Source organism: Ceratotherium simum, chromosome 23, assembly GCF_057802395.1.
Source record: "Ceratotherium simum simum isolate JZ-2026a chromosome 23, ASM5780239v1, whole genome shotgun sequence".
NCBI lineage: Eukaryota > Metazoa > Chordata > Mammalia > Perissodactyla > Rhinocerotidae > Ceratotherium > Ceratotherium simum.
Genome location: NC_141922.1, coordinates 18,096,136 through 18,113,669, shown reverse-complemented (window position 1 = coordinate 18,113,669; position 17,534 = coordinate 18,096,136). Strand labels below are relative to the sequence as shown.

The 17,534-nt window shown below is 45.1% G+C and overlaps 1 protein-coding gene across 1 annotated transcript in view; it reads right to left on the bottom strand.

Moving 5' to 3' along the window:
• ANXA13 (annexin A13) overlaps nt 1-17,534 on the bottom strand; it is an 83,633-nt gene that overhangs the window by 21,811 nt on the left and 44,288 nt on the right. The window contains exon 3 of the mRNA XM_087447104.1: nt 7,667-7,742. Coding sequence (XP_087303230.1) covers nt 7,667-7,742 — 76 coding nt within the window. The remainder of the gene's footprint in view (nt 1-7,666; nt 7,743-17,534) is intronic.

The following is a 17,534-nucleotide window of genomic DNA, read 5'->3' as shown; positions in this document are numbered from 1 at the left end:
TCCTAGACCCATCTCTGCACACAACCCCCAAGGCTCCCTCACCCTGTCTCACCCACATTTGTCAGGAGGGTGAGTACTGTTATAAATCCTCAAGCATTAAGTTTCTGCCTCCTCTGTTCTTCCGCGAACATGGCTTACATGTCTTTAGGATCGTTGCAGTGATTGTATAAGATTGCACGTGTGTGACATTCTGAGCCTGGTGCCTGGGCCCCAGGGAGGAGTCACTAAGCGGTAGTGTGCTCTGTTGTGGTGCCACTTACTGCTGTCTTCCTTGGGTAAGTGGGGGTGTTGGGTCTATCTTGCTCGTCACATATGGGTTTTCTAAGGTGGAGTACTATGCATACCACTGGAGGTATGAAAGATGATTTTGGGAGGTCCATATATGACTAAAAATTTTAATCGTTGTGTGTTTATTTTAATGTGAACTTAAAATATATAGAGAGAACTAAATCATTAAACCCATGCTTTTGCTGATGTTTTGTGAGGGACAGGGGCTGAAAATGAGTTGATTAAATGAAAAATGTTAAGTTGATAGTACTCATATTGACAAAAATTGTGGAAGGTGGTAGTTTAATGGTTGAGGTCTGAAACCCTACTATAGGATGTAAACTCTTTGACAACAGGGATTGTGTCTCACTTAGCTTTGAACCCCTTGGCAAGTGGGTTCACTGTGTATCATGGCTTCACTTAGTATTTTCCAAATAAGTATCTGGCACTGATTTACTCAAAGAAAGGTGATGTGAAGCCGAGTTCCTGTAACTCCAGGCTGGTGTGCATCCCACCCAGCCCTCTGCCCCTCTTGAGGCTGTCTTGGTGCCTTATGTAGATAGAAAGCTCTTTGAAGGCAGGGTCCATATCTTATTTTCCAGTTCTGTCCCCATAACACTCAACCCACTGTGGGACAAGAGGTGAGGATAGGCAGCACCATTGATCTCCCTGTGTCTGAGGAAATAATACCCAAAGGTTTTGCCATCAAGTGTGACTTATATTTAAAGAAGACTTCAGAAAGACCAGGAGCCAGATTGCACATGGAGTAACCAAGGAAGGCCTGCGTGACTGCAGGGAGAAGGAGGAGGAAGGGCTGCTGGGTAATGGTGAGACCATGCCTATCACAGGGCGAGGAGAAGGGGCAGCTGAAGTTCTTGACCTTTGTATAACAGTGAATGGAGGACTTCTAGACCCTGGGCTAGCTTTCATGACATCCTACCCAGGGGCACCCAGCAGTCACTCCAGATTTTTCGTCAGAGGAGGACCTCAGGGCTACAATCTGGTTGGAGGGAAGGGTCAGGGAGGCTGGGAGACTTGTTTGAAGCTGCATTTGTGTAGAACACACACTATTTTCCCTTGGTTTACATGTTTATTCAGGGTAGCTTTGGGAGAGGCGGACGGAGGCTATGAATGGGCTAAAGCCAGTTCCCTAACTCCACATCTAAGATATTGGTTGGATCCGTCACTGCTGGAATTCGACTCGGGTGAAAGCAATCAGCTGGTTACATGGGAAGATTTGAGATTTCCAGAGAAAGCACCTCCCTCTAGTTTCCAAATACCTCTGAGGTCCGTACTATTGGAATTACTTGAGCTAAGGTGTTCTCTCTAGAAGGTAGTTTTCAGAATTACTATCACACAGGGTAACACAATTTAGGTAGGGAATAGTTCACGGAGAGCAACTCTTCCCTAGCTGCGCCCAGGTGTTAGAAGCAGCTGTTGTGGTGGGAGAAACATGACCTCTGGAGTCAGACAGAGCTGGGTTAGAATTCCAGCTCTATCACATACCAGCTGAGAAACTCTGGACTCACTTTAGAGCTGTGTTGTCTAATACTGCAGCAGATGTGGCTATCAAGCATTTGAATGGGCTAGTCTGAACTGAGATGCTCTATGAGCGTAAAACGCACACTGGATTTCAAAGACTTAGGATAAAAAAAGAGCGTAAAATATCTCAATCATTTTTATAATGTTTATCAATTGAAATGTTAATATCTTGGGTTAAAATAAAATATATTAAAATTAATTTCACTTATTTTTTTCTACTTTTGTTTAAATGTGGCTTCTAGAAAATTTGAAATTCCATTTGAGGCTCACGTTATATTTCTATTGGGCAGGGCTGTCCTGAGTCTCATTTTTATCCTCTAGTAGATGTAGGTTAAGACAATACTGATCTCATAGGGGCTGTGAGCGGATGAGATACAAGACTCTGAAAACTTGTATCTAGACAATAGTAAAGCTCTGTTCAAATGTCAGCACTTTGTCCATTCTCGCCCACAGCAGTGTGTACATTTCCATGGGAAGGGGTACACTGGCAGAACCTCCCATCCGACCCTTCTTCTGTATCCTGGCTGTCAGGGGACACCTACTATAATGGGTTGACTTGTGTCCCCCTAAAACGATATGTTGAAGTCCTAACCTCCGGTACCTCAGAATGTGCCCTTATTTGGAGATATGCTCTTTACAGCAGTAATATGCTAAAATGAAGTCATTAGGGTGAGACCTAATCCGATATGACTGGCGTCCTGACAAAAAGGGGAAATTTGGACTCTGACGCAGACACATACACAAGAAGATGATGTAAAGAGGTACAAGGAGAAGGCCAAGTGAGGATGGAGGATTGGAGTGATGCATCTGCAAGCCAAGGAACGCCTGAGGCTACGGCAGCTGGGATAGAGGCCTGGAACTGGTCCTCCCCTAGAGCCTTCAGAGGGAGCACGGACCGCCACTCCTTGATTTCAGACCTCTGGCCTCCAGAACTGTGAGACAATAAAATTCTGTTGTTTTAAGCCACAGTTTGTGTTACTTTGTTATGGCGTTTCTAAGAAACTAATATACCCGCTATCCTCAGCAATATCTCTAGACTTCAAGAAAGGAACCAAAACCCCTTTCTTCACAGCCCAAAGCTGGAGATTCCCGCGTCAGCCCGTTCCTAGTTCTACTTTAGATTCCGCTGCCTATGAATAGCATGTGCTGGGGCATTTTTGAGTGGAACTGAATTAGTTGAAATTTCATGATCATTCCTACCCAGACGAGAGATCAGGATTCTGAAGAAACAAGAGATGGTAGATGCATTTTGATAGAAGAGTCGGGAACAGGAAAAATCTGGGTCATGGTTGTGAGAAGGCATGGAAGGGACCTGGCTGCAGATGGGGGAGGGAAGACAAAGGAATGCTGGCAAAGACTTGAGGTGTGTTACCCTTGGCTCAACTCTGGCACCCCCCCTCGTAGCCATATTTGCAAAGACGGTGCAGGGACTTAGAAAGACAGCTCTGAGCTAGCGGTTAGAGAGCCACTTGCTTTGTGTCCTTGGTCTGTTCGCTTAGTCTCAAGGATCAGTTTCACTTTTACAGTTCTGGGAAGATCTAGCTGTTTGCTTCCCATTGGAGAAACAGAAAATTCTAGGATGAGCTCACTTGCAAAACCAGTAGGGGTTAATTGCCTGCCTCATTTTGGTTCAGTTCCAACACTGTTATTTATGTTGTTCCTCTTCATTTCCTCCTGCAGCTTCACCTACGTAATGTGTATCCAGTTACTTCCTCTGTGACATTTTTTTTTAACTTCTGAGTGCCAGAAATCTCACCTCAACAGGGATTTCTTTTTCTCGTAAAAATCTCTTGAATCTGCCCCTTTCATTCCGTGCACACTGCTCCTGCCCAGGTCTAGGGCCTCTGCATCTCGGGCCGGGATCCTTACAATTGTCATCCCTGGAAGGGGCTTTCTTGCCTCCCAGGTGGCCCATCTGCTGGGGATCTGGGGCTCGTCCCCACATCCCTGGCTCCCTCGTTACCCTCACCCCACACCCAGTTAGTCACCACTGAGACCTCGCTATTCCACCTCCTTAGTATCTCTCAGGTCCTTTCATTTCTCTCCATCCTCACCGCCATCACACTGCTCAGCAGAACTACTGATACCCAAGCAGGGTTCCTGCCTTCCTCTCCCCTTTCCTATCAGCATTCACTGCCCCAGAACAACCTTTCTGATGAGCAGACCAGCCTGCTCACTCCTTTGCTTCAAACCTTTCAATATAGGCCCCTTCAAATCCAGAATAAAGTCTCAACTCTTTTTTTTGTTTGTTTTTTTTGGTGAGGAAGATTGGCCCTGAGCTAACATCTGTTACCAATCTTCCCCTTTTTGCTTGAGGAAGATTGGCCCTGAGCCAACATCTGTGCCAATCTTCCTCCACCTTGTATGTGGGATGCTGCCACAGCATGGCTTGATGAGCGGTGCGTAGGTCCACACCCGGGATCCAAACCCTCCGAACCCTGGGCCGCCAAAGCGGAGCGTGTGAACTTAATCAGTACACCACCGGGCCGTCTCCTTAAGTCTCAACTCTTTGGTTTGGCATATGAGGCCTCTTGAGTAGCTCCTACTTGCCTCTCAAAGTTGTGTCACCCTACTCCTCCTCTCCTAGGCCTCCTTTCCATCGACTCTATCAATCACTTGCAGCTCTTAGAACAAGCAACATTTTCTTTCTCACCTCTGAGTCTTTGCATGGGCTGTTTCCTCTACCTGGAACACCTTAAGTTTGATCCTCACCTTCCCTCCCATCTTCCTTTAGGACTCTACTCACTGGACTTTCCTGGGACAGATGAGGCACTCTTCCCTCAGTGTCCCTCACATGCCCCTTCTCCTTCTCTGTCCTGTCTCTGCCATGCCACACTGCAAGTTCCATGGGAGCAGGGGGGTTTGCTCACCACTATATCCACACAAAAGGCTCTCAATCTTTATCAGACGACTTGCTGAATGAATGTTTAAATGCATGCATATACGTGTGAATGAATGAATGAATGGAGAAGTTTGCACAGCATTATGACAGAACCTTGTCTCTGCATTGGTATAAGCTGCATGTGCTGCTCAGGCGGGCTGGATGTAGCAGGGACCAATAATAAATCCTCTGCTCTGATGCCATAGTCAACCCAATTCCGGATAATCCAGGAAAATCGAGTTAAAATTTAAAAAATAAAGTGTTGTAGACTTTCCTTCGTGGAATGCTTTAGAAAGAGAGACCAGAGAGCAAGGCAATCCTGGGATGGCATGGCCACAGCCTGGAGGTGGGGGGAGAGTGTGGAAATGACTAGATTTCCCTCAAGCCCTTTGAGTCCAGGTCTAAGGTTTATCTTGGGAGCTGTTCCCACTACCGGACAAGAAGGGATTTACTGAACAGTGATCTAATTTCACATTTCATAATGTGTGTGTCATATAAGCAGTCTGTGCTGCTGCACAGCTTCCTGTAAACATTTACAATGGTTTGAGGCACTGGGGCTAGTCCCCAGTGGTTCTGGGAAAGACTATTTAAAAAACGAGAAAAGTAGGAACTTCAGTCCTGGCTGTGCATCGGACACCGGAGAGTAATTACACAGCAGAGGTCAGAACCGGGTTGATAATCAGCTTTGGGAGGACCGGAGGGCCTCCTTGGTCTTCCTTTCCCAGCAATTTTCTGGGAAGATACCGAGCTGAGTTTCAACAGGATGGGGCCCTGGGTTTGAAGTGCCTGCCACTTGACACCACGAGCTCATGTGTCCATGAGTGATCCACACAGCATGCAGGTGGCAGGGCTCAGCTTTCCCCCAGGTTCCGAATGCCAGCCACAGTCTGCCTCACTGAGCCCGGAGCTGCAGCCCCTCTCTGGTGCCCAAGGGCCAGTCTCTTCTGCTGACACACTAGGCTTCCCAGGCCCTCAGTTTCTCCTTTGGAAATGGGGGTGCAGGGAAGATAGATGAAGTAATGAAGGGGGGGAGAATCTTGCCTGCCTGGGAAGGTCACTGCTTTTCACTTGCCCGCTGTATTAGTTTCCTGAGGCTGCTGTATCAATTACCAAAACTCAGGGGCTCAAAACAACAGCAACTTATTCCTTCACAGTTCTGGAGGCTAGGAGTCTAGGATCATGGTGTCGGCAGGGCTGACTCTGGGGTAGAATCTGTTCCTTGCCTCTTCCAGCTTCCCACACCCACTTTAGCTCCCGTCTCCAACTCATGTCCAGGTGTCAGGACCTCACTGCAGAAGCAGCAGAGAAGCACCTGTGAGGCTGGCTCAGCCACTCAACAAAACTCAGAACTATAAACATCCTGCCAGGGCCGGCCCCGTGGCTTAGTGGTTAAGTGTGCGCACTCCGCTGCCGGCGGCCCGGGTTCGGATCCCGGGTGCGCACCGACGCACCGCTCCTCTGGCTATGCTGAGGCTGCGTCCCACATACAGCAACTAGAAGGATGTGCAGCTATGACAGACAACTATCTACTGGGGCTTTGGGGGAAAAATAAATAAATAAAATCTTTAAACATCCTGCCACTTCCAGGCAAATATGTCTCCCAACAGCTGTTGTCCAAATACCAGATTAGCCAGGTCAGGACATGAGCAAGAAGCAGCTCTTCTCTGCTATTGGAACCACTGAGCTGTCTCCTCTGATGCCCCCTGACCAAGCAATCTAGTTGTCATAGTTCATTTCTAGCTCTCTCTGTGATTTTTTCAAGAATACTTAATATGTAGGAATCTCTTCTACCACTTTCCCACCAGATCTTCCCCAACCCCAACTCCCTTGGGACTTCTCCAAAATTTCTTGAGCAAGGCAGACTAGTCTATAGATGGATAGTTCCTTATATTGAAGCAGAATATCTCTTCTTAAAACTTCCACAATGGATCCCAGTTCTTTCCTATGGAATCACACACACAAAAATAAATATGGCCGTATTTATTCTACCACAATACCCATTCCTCGGAAAGTAAATCTCCGCGAATTTACTTCTAAGTAAAAATCTCCTCCTACTGCTCAATGAGGCCCTCAGCATGATCAGTATGCTGATCACTTCTGCCTTTTTTCCTGCTCGAGAGTGATTCCAAATTATCACTCAAGCCCCATAGTCCATCTCTTTAGGAGACAATCTTGCCTCCCACTCACCGAGCAATGTCAGATTACCAGGCATGAGCACCTTCAACTTTCTCCCCTTACAACACCCATGAACGTGTCTATTCCTGCTCTCAATCTCGCCTCCTTTCCTCCCCCATTCCTCTCAAGGTAAATCCTTCTATCTGTGCTTTGGATTCCACCTTCTTCTAGGCTTCTGGGACTAGAACCTTGTTTCATCAATGACCTCCTTGGGTCCGAGAGCCTCACTTCATGGCCTTAGTCCTAGATGCTCTGGCTCTCATCCCACCTTGTTTTTGGATTTACCTTACTCTTGATCTCTTGCCTTGTCCCCCACTCTTGGCCATGCACTTACCCTTAGGCCTGGATATAAACAGATTCTCTAGTTTTGACCCTTGATTCTTGACCTTGGCCACAGTTTTAAGTTCACTTGATCTACTTCTAGATGCAGCTCCCAGGTCCCTAATCCAGCTCTCATCAGACCTGACTCCCTACCACCTCCCATGAAAGGGATCAGACGGGTTTAGATGACATTAGGATTGCATGAATTACACTTCTTGTGAAGTTTCTCCCACCTTAAGGTCAAATTAAATGTCATAATATCCAATTTCTAACTATTATATTGAATCCTGAAAAGTAATAGGATGTGATTATAACTTTGGGACCTTTTATAAAGAGAAACTTTGAAGTGATCAACTCATGTTAGCTTGTAATACAAAAGGTAAGTGGGAGGTCATCTTCCTAAGATCATGGGAAAGTTGCCCAAGAGAACAAGTTTAATCAATTTTGAAAGTAAATCAGCAAACAAAATATCTTTCATACCCTTTCCTTTGCAGGCTTTGTTCAGCTTTTTGGCATCTCGATCCACATCAAAACCTTGATGACTTTTGGCTTTGGCCTAGAGAAAATAATTGAAAACGTGAGTGGACAATATAAGCATTCTTAAATTAACTCTGGCTGAAATTGGTAGCTAACTGGAAGACCAAGCAGTCATCCAAATGAGGGATCAGCTGCCACTTTACACGTGGGTGCATGTGGCAATCAGCTGGGGAAACTCTGGCCCCAGAGAGATGGCTGGTACTCCTTGGAACCAGCTGGCCCTGGATGACCACAGAGAATGGGCCTCTCTATTCTCAATGACAGTCAGCTGGCCAACTCTGGGATGAGCAATTTTCACATCAACCCCACCTTTGTGTGTCTGTCTCTGAAACAGAGAGTGATACAGTGGGCGACTGTCCTAGAATGCTGGTTTTCCCTTTTTACCATGAGACACAGGTATGTCTAGGGAATAGGTGTTGCCAGCCAGAAGCTCAGGGTTCTAGGATCTCATTACAGATCAGGTGACCTGGGCTAAGGCTTTGCTATCCACACAACGAGAGACATCATATTCAGTTTGTCAGAGATACCATATGAACAAGCAATAGCACACATTGGTTTTTATTCTCCTTGGGGAAAGAATGTCCTATATATACACTAAGTTAACGTTTTCCAGACTTCAGTCATTGGCCTAATATACGCACTAATTTGTCCACATCTATCTATGTCTGTATTATTATTATTTGCTTATTATTTCTCTTTCAACTGACCTACTTTGTTTTTACTTAAAGTTATTTTAAAAAAGAAACCTTCTATTAGCACTTCAGTGGAAAACCAGTATTGCTTGCTTAAACAAAAGATACACATAAAAATAAAGGCACCACTATTAAAAATGTGGAGATATGAGGTTAATTGCAGTTATGCAATTAGCAGCCTTGAACACACCCTGCGTTTTCTCAGATCTTTGCTTTTCCTCACAGAGATTCTCTTTGATTATGTGTGTCTCTTGTTTCCCATCCTTCAGTGAAGGCTGGTTTAAGTGCTGCTGTCTATACCATCTGATTCCTCTCTCCCTCCTTCATTTCATTTGGCACCTATCAGGAATGAACAGGAACCACATTTGGCACAGAGGTCATGTGGCATTCATCTGTCTGGCATCACTATTCCTTTGGGGAACTTCCCCTCCTCTCATTTCATGTGGTCTCGTTGAAGCTGTCAATCATGCGGCTTGAGCCCCATCAACCTGCCCTCAGGTGGGCACAAACTCTGTCACTCTGACAATTGTGACTGGTTCAAGGGTGGGGATATAATCCAGGCAAGATCAATTAGAGTCTTTCCGTTGATTGATATGTAGACATTGACAAAGTTACCTGTCTCTCCCTACTGGGCTTGCTAAGCTGAGAGAGTGTGAGTCTTGGGCTGTAGGCAGCCGTCTTATCCACTACATGAAAGGAGCATGAGTTCAGAACGAAGCAAAGCAGAGACAAAAAGAGTGGAAGTATGAAGAAAGAGACAGAAATTGAATAACATTGTATAAATCTACAGCAATGCCTGTATCCTTGCACTTCCCAGTTTCGTGAACTAACAAACTCCCACTTTCCCTAAGATAATATGAGTTAGATTTCTGCCCTTGCAACCAAAAGTATTCTAATACCCATGGACTGGCGGAGGGCTGGCTTCTAGGCCTTCATTAGTGAAGAATCGTGTGATCCTAGAGCCAAAGGCCGCCTATCACCCCCTGCCTTCTGGAACGTGAGCGCATTGCCCATCCTGATGCATTTATTCCTGAAACAAGCTGGGAGGGGGAACTTACATTTGCTGAGCACCTGCCACGTGCCAATCTCTTCCTTTACAGACCTTTCTTCATTGTTAACAGGGAGGAGTAGGCATTAGCAGTCTGTTTCACAGAGAAGGAGAGCTGGGTTCAGACAGGTTAGGGAATTTGTCGGAGGCCTTATGGGCGGCAGGACTGCTGCCAGCTTGACTGGCCTCCGAAAGCCCATGCTCTTAGGTCCAGTGCACCATCCTGCCTCACACTCTAATTATGACTGGGGCATTCATGTCCAGCAGAGGGATGACATACCCCATTTTCCTTTCCAAATCTTTTATGTGGTGTAAGAAAGCTATCTGGTGCCTCTGAAGGCTTGTTGGCAGGACTAGCGACATAATTTGCAGGCCTCAGTGCAAAATAAAAATGTAGGGGTCCTTGTTCAAAAATGATTCAGAATTTCAAGATGGTGACGTCAGAACATTAAACCAAGTGTGAGGCCTTTCTGAGCATGGGGCCCTGTTCAACTGCCCGGGCTGCATATTTACGAAGCCCAGCCTGCTTTCTGATCAAAGTCTGAAAGGGGTGGTTCTCTGAGTGTGGGAAGTAGCGATCTCAAAGGAGTAAATGGCGTCTTTGCTTTTCATGAGAAGTGTTATGGAGGGCTCAGGAAGTGAACCAGAGCAGTAGTAATCTCCTATTAACGGGCTGATTCATAAACTGTTCTGTATGTCGTTTTAGTCTCATTAGTGCAGAGAATTTGGTGGAACACTAATTATCTATCCCACTCTGCAACTAAGTTGAAACAGAGACACAGGGCTCTTTGAACGGCCATGCAGGTTAAGCCCCTCCTGAGGGCTGAGGGGCGGTGAGGGCTGGAGTCCAGCTGGGGTTAGACTTGCCAAGCCCTGTGCTGTCAAGCTGGCAGGGCTGATCTCCCCCAGAGGAACACTTTCTCTTCATTTGCACAAACATGCTGCCAGGGCTTGCAGAAGCCACGTGGAGACTTGTTGAAGATCACCCGGCCAGGCAATGGCTGGGTCGGAACCCGGGCTAGAACTGGACTCTCTGACTCTGTCAGGTATGAAGTGACGTTCCTGCCCCTCCTCCCCTCACTGTTTCAGTCAGGTCGTTCTATGACACAAATATCACAGAGTTACAGGGGCAGAGGGGTGGGAAGAGAACCCTCTGAACATGTCCAATTGGTTTATCCAAGGCACAAAAATCAGTAAATAAGTGTCATTTGGCCCAGAAGTAACAGTGATATCTGGGGAGTACACTGGGAGACTGTTGACCACATGTTAGGAATAAAGATGATATTGAGACATTTTTTTTCTTTTTTGCTTAACAAATATTGCAGGGTAAAATCTCTATCAGATGTATGGCCATCAGCAGGGCAGGCTGAAGTCACCTTCCCCTGGTTCCTTCTAGGAACTGCTCTTAGCCATGTTGGTTATCTTTTCTAATCCGAAGAGAATTCAGTCTTATTCCTCGTAACAGCTGGATATTTGATGTCAGAGTGAAGGAATCACGTGATGTGATTTAAAAAAAGAGCGGAGAAGAAAACAGCCTGTCTGGAATTTTCCCCTCCGTGTGGCTGGGACTGCCTCCACAATGGATGTATTCATCAGTGACACCCAGAGTTGATGTAAGGGGTGGCCTTGGCTTGTTCTGAGGAGCTGGGTAACGAATTTCTCCGGAATGTATATGGAGTGGACATTCCACACCCATTGTCCATTGTCAGCAGGCCAGGCAGCTGACTTTGGGACCTGGGGCCTATTTGCCAATCAGATTTCATTTTTGAAACCTGAGGCCACTGAGCAGAACTTCCACATACAGCAGGTCTGCAGGAATGTGAGTTGGACACAAATGGGGGTGCAGGGGACTCCCGGATGGGGACAAACAGGTTTGTGAGGGTTTAGGTGAATACACGGATATTCCACTTGCTTTCAACTACAATGCATAATAGAGTCAGAGCAACATTCCTTTTTTTTTTTTGATGAGGAAGGTCGGCCCTGAGCTAACATCCATTGCCAATCTTCTTCTTTTTGCTGAGGAAGATTAGCCCAGAGCTAACATCTGCGCCCATTTTCCTCCATTTTGTATGTGGGATGCTGCCAAAGCATGGCTTGATGAGTGGTGCATAGGTCTTCGCCTGGGATTTGAACCTGCGAATCCCAGGCTGCCCAAGAGGAGCACACGACCTTAACCACTACACTGCTGGGCCGGCCCCAACATTCCTTTTTTTGTTTTCTTTTGATTTGTTTGTTTTTTAACAACATTTGCACTGACACTCAGGAGACTCATAAAAAAGACACAATGTTAGATGTTAATAAAAGTGATTGCAGAAGTCTGGGCTTTGAGCCCATGTGAATCCAAGTTTGAATGTGGATCTGCCCCTTAGCAGCCGTGTGAACTTGGGCCATTAACCTCGAAACCACCATTTCCTCGCCTTTAAATGGGGGCAGTGTCCGCCTTGCAAGGTTTGAGGCTAATGTGAGAAAGCAATTCAAGTGCCAGACGTGGAGAGGAGCCACAGAAATGTAGTCCTTCCTCTTCTTCTTTAGGCCATCTCTTGGCTATTTGTCTTATAGTGATATTTAGATTTACAATTCTGCATATTTTGATTTGATAAGTTTGTAAGATATATACATCTTGATATTGTGAGATATATATAGATATACCTCCCAATGCCCCAAACAACATCGTGTTTATAATAGGTGGCCATTGAGGATGTAATACTCAAGTTTAAGACCATGGCTTTCTAGTCAGACTGGATTTGAATCCCAGCATGACTGCTTATTACTTGTGTGGCCTTGGGCAAGTCTGGGGACCTCTCTGTGCTGTGGTTTCCGCATGGCAAAATGCAGATAATCATAGTGCCATCCTCATAGGTCTCTTGTGAAAATTTAAATGAAGTCATTTGTGCAAAGCATCTAAAATGAAGCCTCGCAGAGAGCACATGCTTAATAAATGTAAATATTTGTTGAAGGCAGATCAGCAGTGAACTTTCCAGAATATTTCAAAACACTTTCCTGCTTGAGTAGTTTTCACCTTGTAAACGGCACTCTAAGGATCAATTTTTATTGATCACCAGCAGCTCACATCTGGAGTTCCAGGCACGTATTTCACACGGGAGTAGAGCGGTTCAGAATTCAGGCTGTGGAGTCCTGGTGACCTGGGCTGACACTCCAACACCACATATTGTTAATTGTCTCATTTGACAAGTGTGATAATTCACACCTTACAGAGTATGAGGATCTCAATGAAATACAACCCAAGTGAAGCGCTTGCCATCATCCCAGTACATGAAGCTCAGAATGGAAGCAAATACTATTAATTATTTCTACAAAGGCACTGCCTGGTGTATGAATAAACTGAGAATTCTCGGTCTTGGTTTTTCTTCCTTCTAGTGTGTCTACATGTCACTTCTCTGTGTCTCTGTGTTCCTTCATCTACAACAAGGAAATGAATGACCCAGTGTTCTGGAGGGAGGAGGCATAGAAAATAAACTGAGATGCTACTAGCCTAGGAAGCAGTGTTACCTGGGCAGAAAGAATGCTGAAAACACCCCTTCTGTGAAATGACTCAGGGACGTGCCTGCTTCAGCACGTCGACTGCCCAGGAGGAAAGTCGGCTCTTGTATCAAGTACTGATACCCCAGGCAGAAAGGCCAGAATGGAGGAACAGACACTTGACCAAAAGCTTCTGTCCCCGTGCAATTCAAGGAACTCCTAACTCTTATGGTGGAAAGGGAACATTTAAAGAAAACCTTCCTCCAGTTTGCAACAAACTCTGGGGATGGAGATTGTGAATAAGTTAGCTGAGGGATGTGGTTTGCAAACTGGTTGCTCTGTGTTATATAGTAACCAGGATTTTCCAGGACCCAGCCTTAAGTACACTCATATTAAAGTATACTCCTACTCGTCAGTGCTGGTGACCTGATCTTCTATTTGGATAGCAGCAAGAGTAAAAAATAAAACTAGACTGTCTCATGAGAGACATGTGAATTAATTAAGGAGCAATTTGCAGCAGGCAAATGGGACTCTCCTCTGAACGGTTCCTCCCTCTCTCCCTGCTTCCTCTCCTCCCTCTCTTTTTCCTCCTCCTTCTTCCCTTTTCTCCTTCCTCTTCCCGCTCCCCCAACACTTCCTTCAATAGATGAGTAGTGAAGATCTATTGTGTGGCAAGCACTATTCCAGATGAGGGGGACTCGGTGATCTATGAAGCACAGTCCTTGTTGCCAGGGAAATAAACACGGAAATAGATAAGTGACAATTGCATTATGACATGGTAAGCATACTGGGTGCAAATGGCTGAGAAAAGAAAGAGGATTTTTTAAGCAGAAGTTGACATTTGTGCTGATTCTTGAAAGATAAGTAGGAGTTAGGCAAGCAAAAAAAAAAAAAAAAAATAGGAGGAGAGCAGGTGGGAGAAGGACAGTCCAGGGAGAGACCACAGCACGATGCTTTCTGGGTTTGTGTACACGTGTGCTTACTATGACCTGTCACTGTGCTACTGCAGAATAACACGATTGATCTAAATGAGACATAATGACATAGTGTGGACTTGGGAGTGGGACTACTGTGTTCAATTATGCTTTGCCCTTGCTGTGGAATGACCTCGGGCAAGCTGATCCATCTCACTGAGGCTTGCTGTCTCATCTTTAAAGTGGAGGTGCACTTGCTCATGGGGTGGTGTGTGGTTTGGTTGCAATCGTGTTCGGGATGAAGTAGCGCATGCTGGATTACAGTAAGCACTGGGTTGGTGGCACGTAGGAGGTAGGATGCTCAGTGACATCAGGATGTAAGGGTCATTTGTAAACCCTGGAGTATTATCAAAACGTAATGGGAATGGCATTTTGATTGTTTGCTCTTTTCAGTGCAGTTCCCCAGAAGCCTAGCTTGCAGCAGTCTACTTGGTAAATATTTGAAAGTGGTTGCTTGGTATCCAGAGTCTGAGACAGGAGGGCTCTGAGGAAGTGCTGAGGAACAGAGGGCAGAGGGCTCATTGTACACTGATCTAAAGAGGGCTGCTTGCTGTTGGAGCTGGAATGGAGTCAGGAGGAGGCTGAGGAGATTGAAAAGCAGGAGCAAAATGGAGGCAGGCGGAGGTTGTGCTGGGGAGAGCATGGGCACGCCTGAAATCTCCTCAGTGTAAGCAATGACCGCTGCCACTACTCATGGTACCTTGGGCCAATGTTGGCGATTTGGGTTAAACTTGCCTTGTAGAGATTTTAAGAACATTATAGAGTTGGGAAAACTGAGGTTCAATTTGGGAAAGAGACTTCTATGTGGTCACAGACGTCACCCTCCACAAGATATCTGCCTTTGAACCTAGCATGATGCTATTTTTCTCTCATCCTTTCTAAGTCTCTGTTTTCCCATCTTGAAGATGGTAATAATAGTACCTACCTCTTGTGAGTTGTTATAGGATATGTATCAAAAGTGCTTGGCAGGACACCCAGCACGTGGTGAGTGCTCAGTGTTATTTTTATTTCTTCCTTCCCTCTTGATTCCTATTGAGTGTTGAATGAGCCCCTGACTTGGCGCTTTGTGTGGCACCTTTAAAATAACTGATTACATAACTTTGTTCTAAATCAGAAACCATTTTGTACTTATAGATAAGTAGTAGATAAAGAGCTAAGAGTTTAAGAGAAATTTATGGGAGAAACACTTAAAATTGAGAATAACACAAAATAAAAAGCACTTACTGCGTGCCAGGCACGGGTCCAAACAATTTATGTATCATAACTCACTTAATCCTCACAACCACGCTGCAAGGTAGGTATTCTTACCTCCTATTTTGCGGATGAGGAAACCAAGACATAGAGAGGTTAATAACGTGCCCAAGGTCACACAGCTGGTAAGTGATGGAATTCAAACCTACTGGATCCAGAAACTCTACTGTTGACTTCTTACCTGATTTTTTTTGTCCCTGTCAAAAAAAATTTTGTTTTAATTTAATAGTACAAAAGCTCAGTCCAACTCTTAGAATGCTGGTCTTTTACAGAAACACCAATTGAGACATGTAACCTGTCCGCTGACCAGGAAACCCAAGGACCCCTTGCGTAGCTGTGGGATCAGTAAATGTTCTTGACAATGAGACAATAGGAAGTGAAATAAAAAATGAAGGCCAGTTACTACTATTTGCAAGGCAAAACGGACAGCCTCTCCCTGGGGACAAAGTGTGTGTGCAGGAGAGACATTACTGTCAAATTCTTCTCCCGATATTCCTTCTAGGTCAAATGGAATGATGTTTTCTGCTTCTCCTCTGCAAACTGGAACTAATACCTTCCTTCCCCAGCAGAACCTCGAGAAGATGAAATAAGACAACATGATTCATTGCAGCATTATTCACAATAGCCAAAATATGGAAACAACCTAAGTGTCCCTCAATGGATGAATGGATAAAGAAGATGTGGTACATATAGACAATGAAATATTATTCAGCCGTGACAAAGAAGTATACCTTGCTATTTGTGACAACATGGATGGACCTTGAGGACATGCTAAGCGAAATAAGTCAGAGAAAGACAAATACTGTATGATCTCACTCACATGTGGAATCTAAAAATGCCTAACTCATAGAAACAGAGACTAGAATGGTGGGTACCGGGTGCTGGGGGCAGAGGGGAGATATTGGTCAAAGAGTGCAAACGTCCAGCTATAAGATGAGTAAGTTCTGGGGATCTAATGTACAGCATAGCAATTATAGTTAATAATACTGTATTATATACTTGAAAGTTGCTAAGAAAGTAGATTTTAAATGTTCTTACCTCAAAAAAGAAATGCTAATTATTTGCCATAACAGTGGTGTTAGCTAACGTTATGGTGGCAATCATTTTTCAATATATAAGTGTATCAAATCAATACACTATACACCTTAAACTTATATAATGTTATATGTCAATTATATCTCAAGCTTGGAAAAAAAAAAAGGATAACATGAGAGTACTGGGCAGGGAGATTTCATTATGGTGATCCAGAGCTGGCTAGGGAGGAATTGGCCTTTCCGCCTTTCTCCAACAGGCTCTCAGTCTGCTTCCTCCTCTTCCTCCTCTCCCCGTCTCACCCCAAACTTTCCTGTTGGTTGAATTTTAGCAGAGGCATTTTGAAGGCTGAAAAGGCATGACGCCAGCAGGATGACCAAGCTTTCCGATATGATATGTTTACTCCTTTGAGTGACTGCTTTCCAGCGTGATAAACTGTCAAAGATTTTCATAGGTCAAATGTCACTGCTCCTTACCTGGCAAAATCTATGTAAAATGACTGCTGATGTGTCTTATTTGCAAGGGGCCCATCAGTGTGAGGTAGGGGAAGAAGAGAGGGATGCTGTAAGTGGATTACTCACTGGACCACCTGAGGCCTCAGAGGGTCAAAGAAGCTAGGGGATGGACAGCAGGGGACCACGTGTCCCTCCGTTTTTTAAACACCTGGTTGTCCACCAATGATTTCATTGGCTACAGTAGAGAATGGATCTACTTAAGGGAATTTGCTGAAGCCTCATCTCCTGTCTGAAACCGTTCTTGACCCTTTTGGAAAGAATTGAGGACTTTCTGCCAGTGATGTGCTGGAGCTGAGGCAAACAACTGTTTGATTGCCCAAGACTGAGGGTTTCCTAAGACGTGGGACTTTCAGTGCTAAAGCTGACACAGTTCCAGGTAAACCAGAATGGTTGGTCACCCTAGCCGAGGGTGACTTTGCAAGCTTGCAAGAGCCAAGTGTGTGTATCTCTTCCCACTCTGTGTTCAGTGAGGTCCTGCTGGTAACATGAAATCTGCCATGGAGGAAGTATTTATTCCATGGAAATTGCAAAATGCCACAAATCAGGTTTTTGCTCTCCCCCAGAGAGCTGGTTGTGAGACATTTCCTAGCATACCACTTTCTCCTTTGTGCTTACACTCCGCTCTAGAGACTACTATCAGATCCCCTTAAGATACGCTATTGTACTTATTCACTAGTCTATCTCCCTCCCTAGACTGTAAACCTCTTGGGACCAAGAACTGTGTTATATTCATTGTCATATCCCCAGCACCTATCACAGTGCCTGGCACATGATAGGTACTTGGTAGATGTTTACATATTAGTGAAGTTCATTTGAATT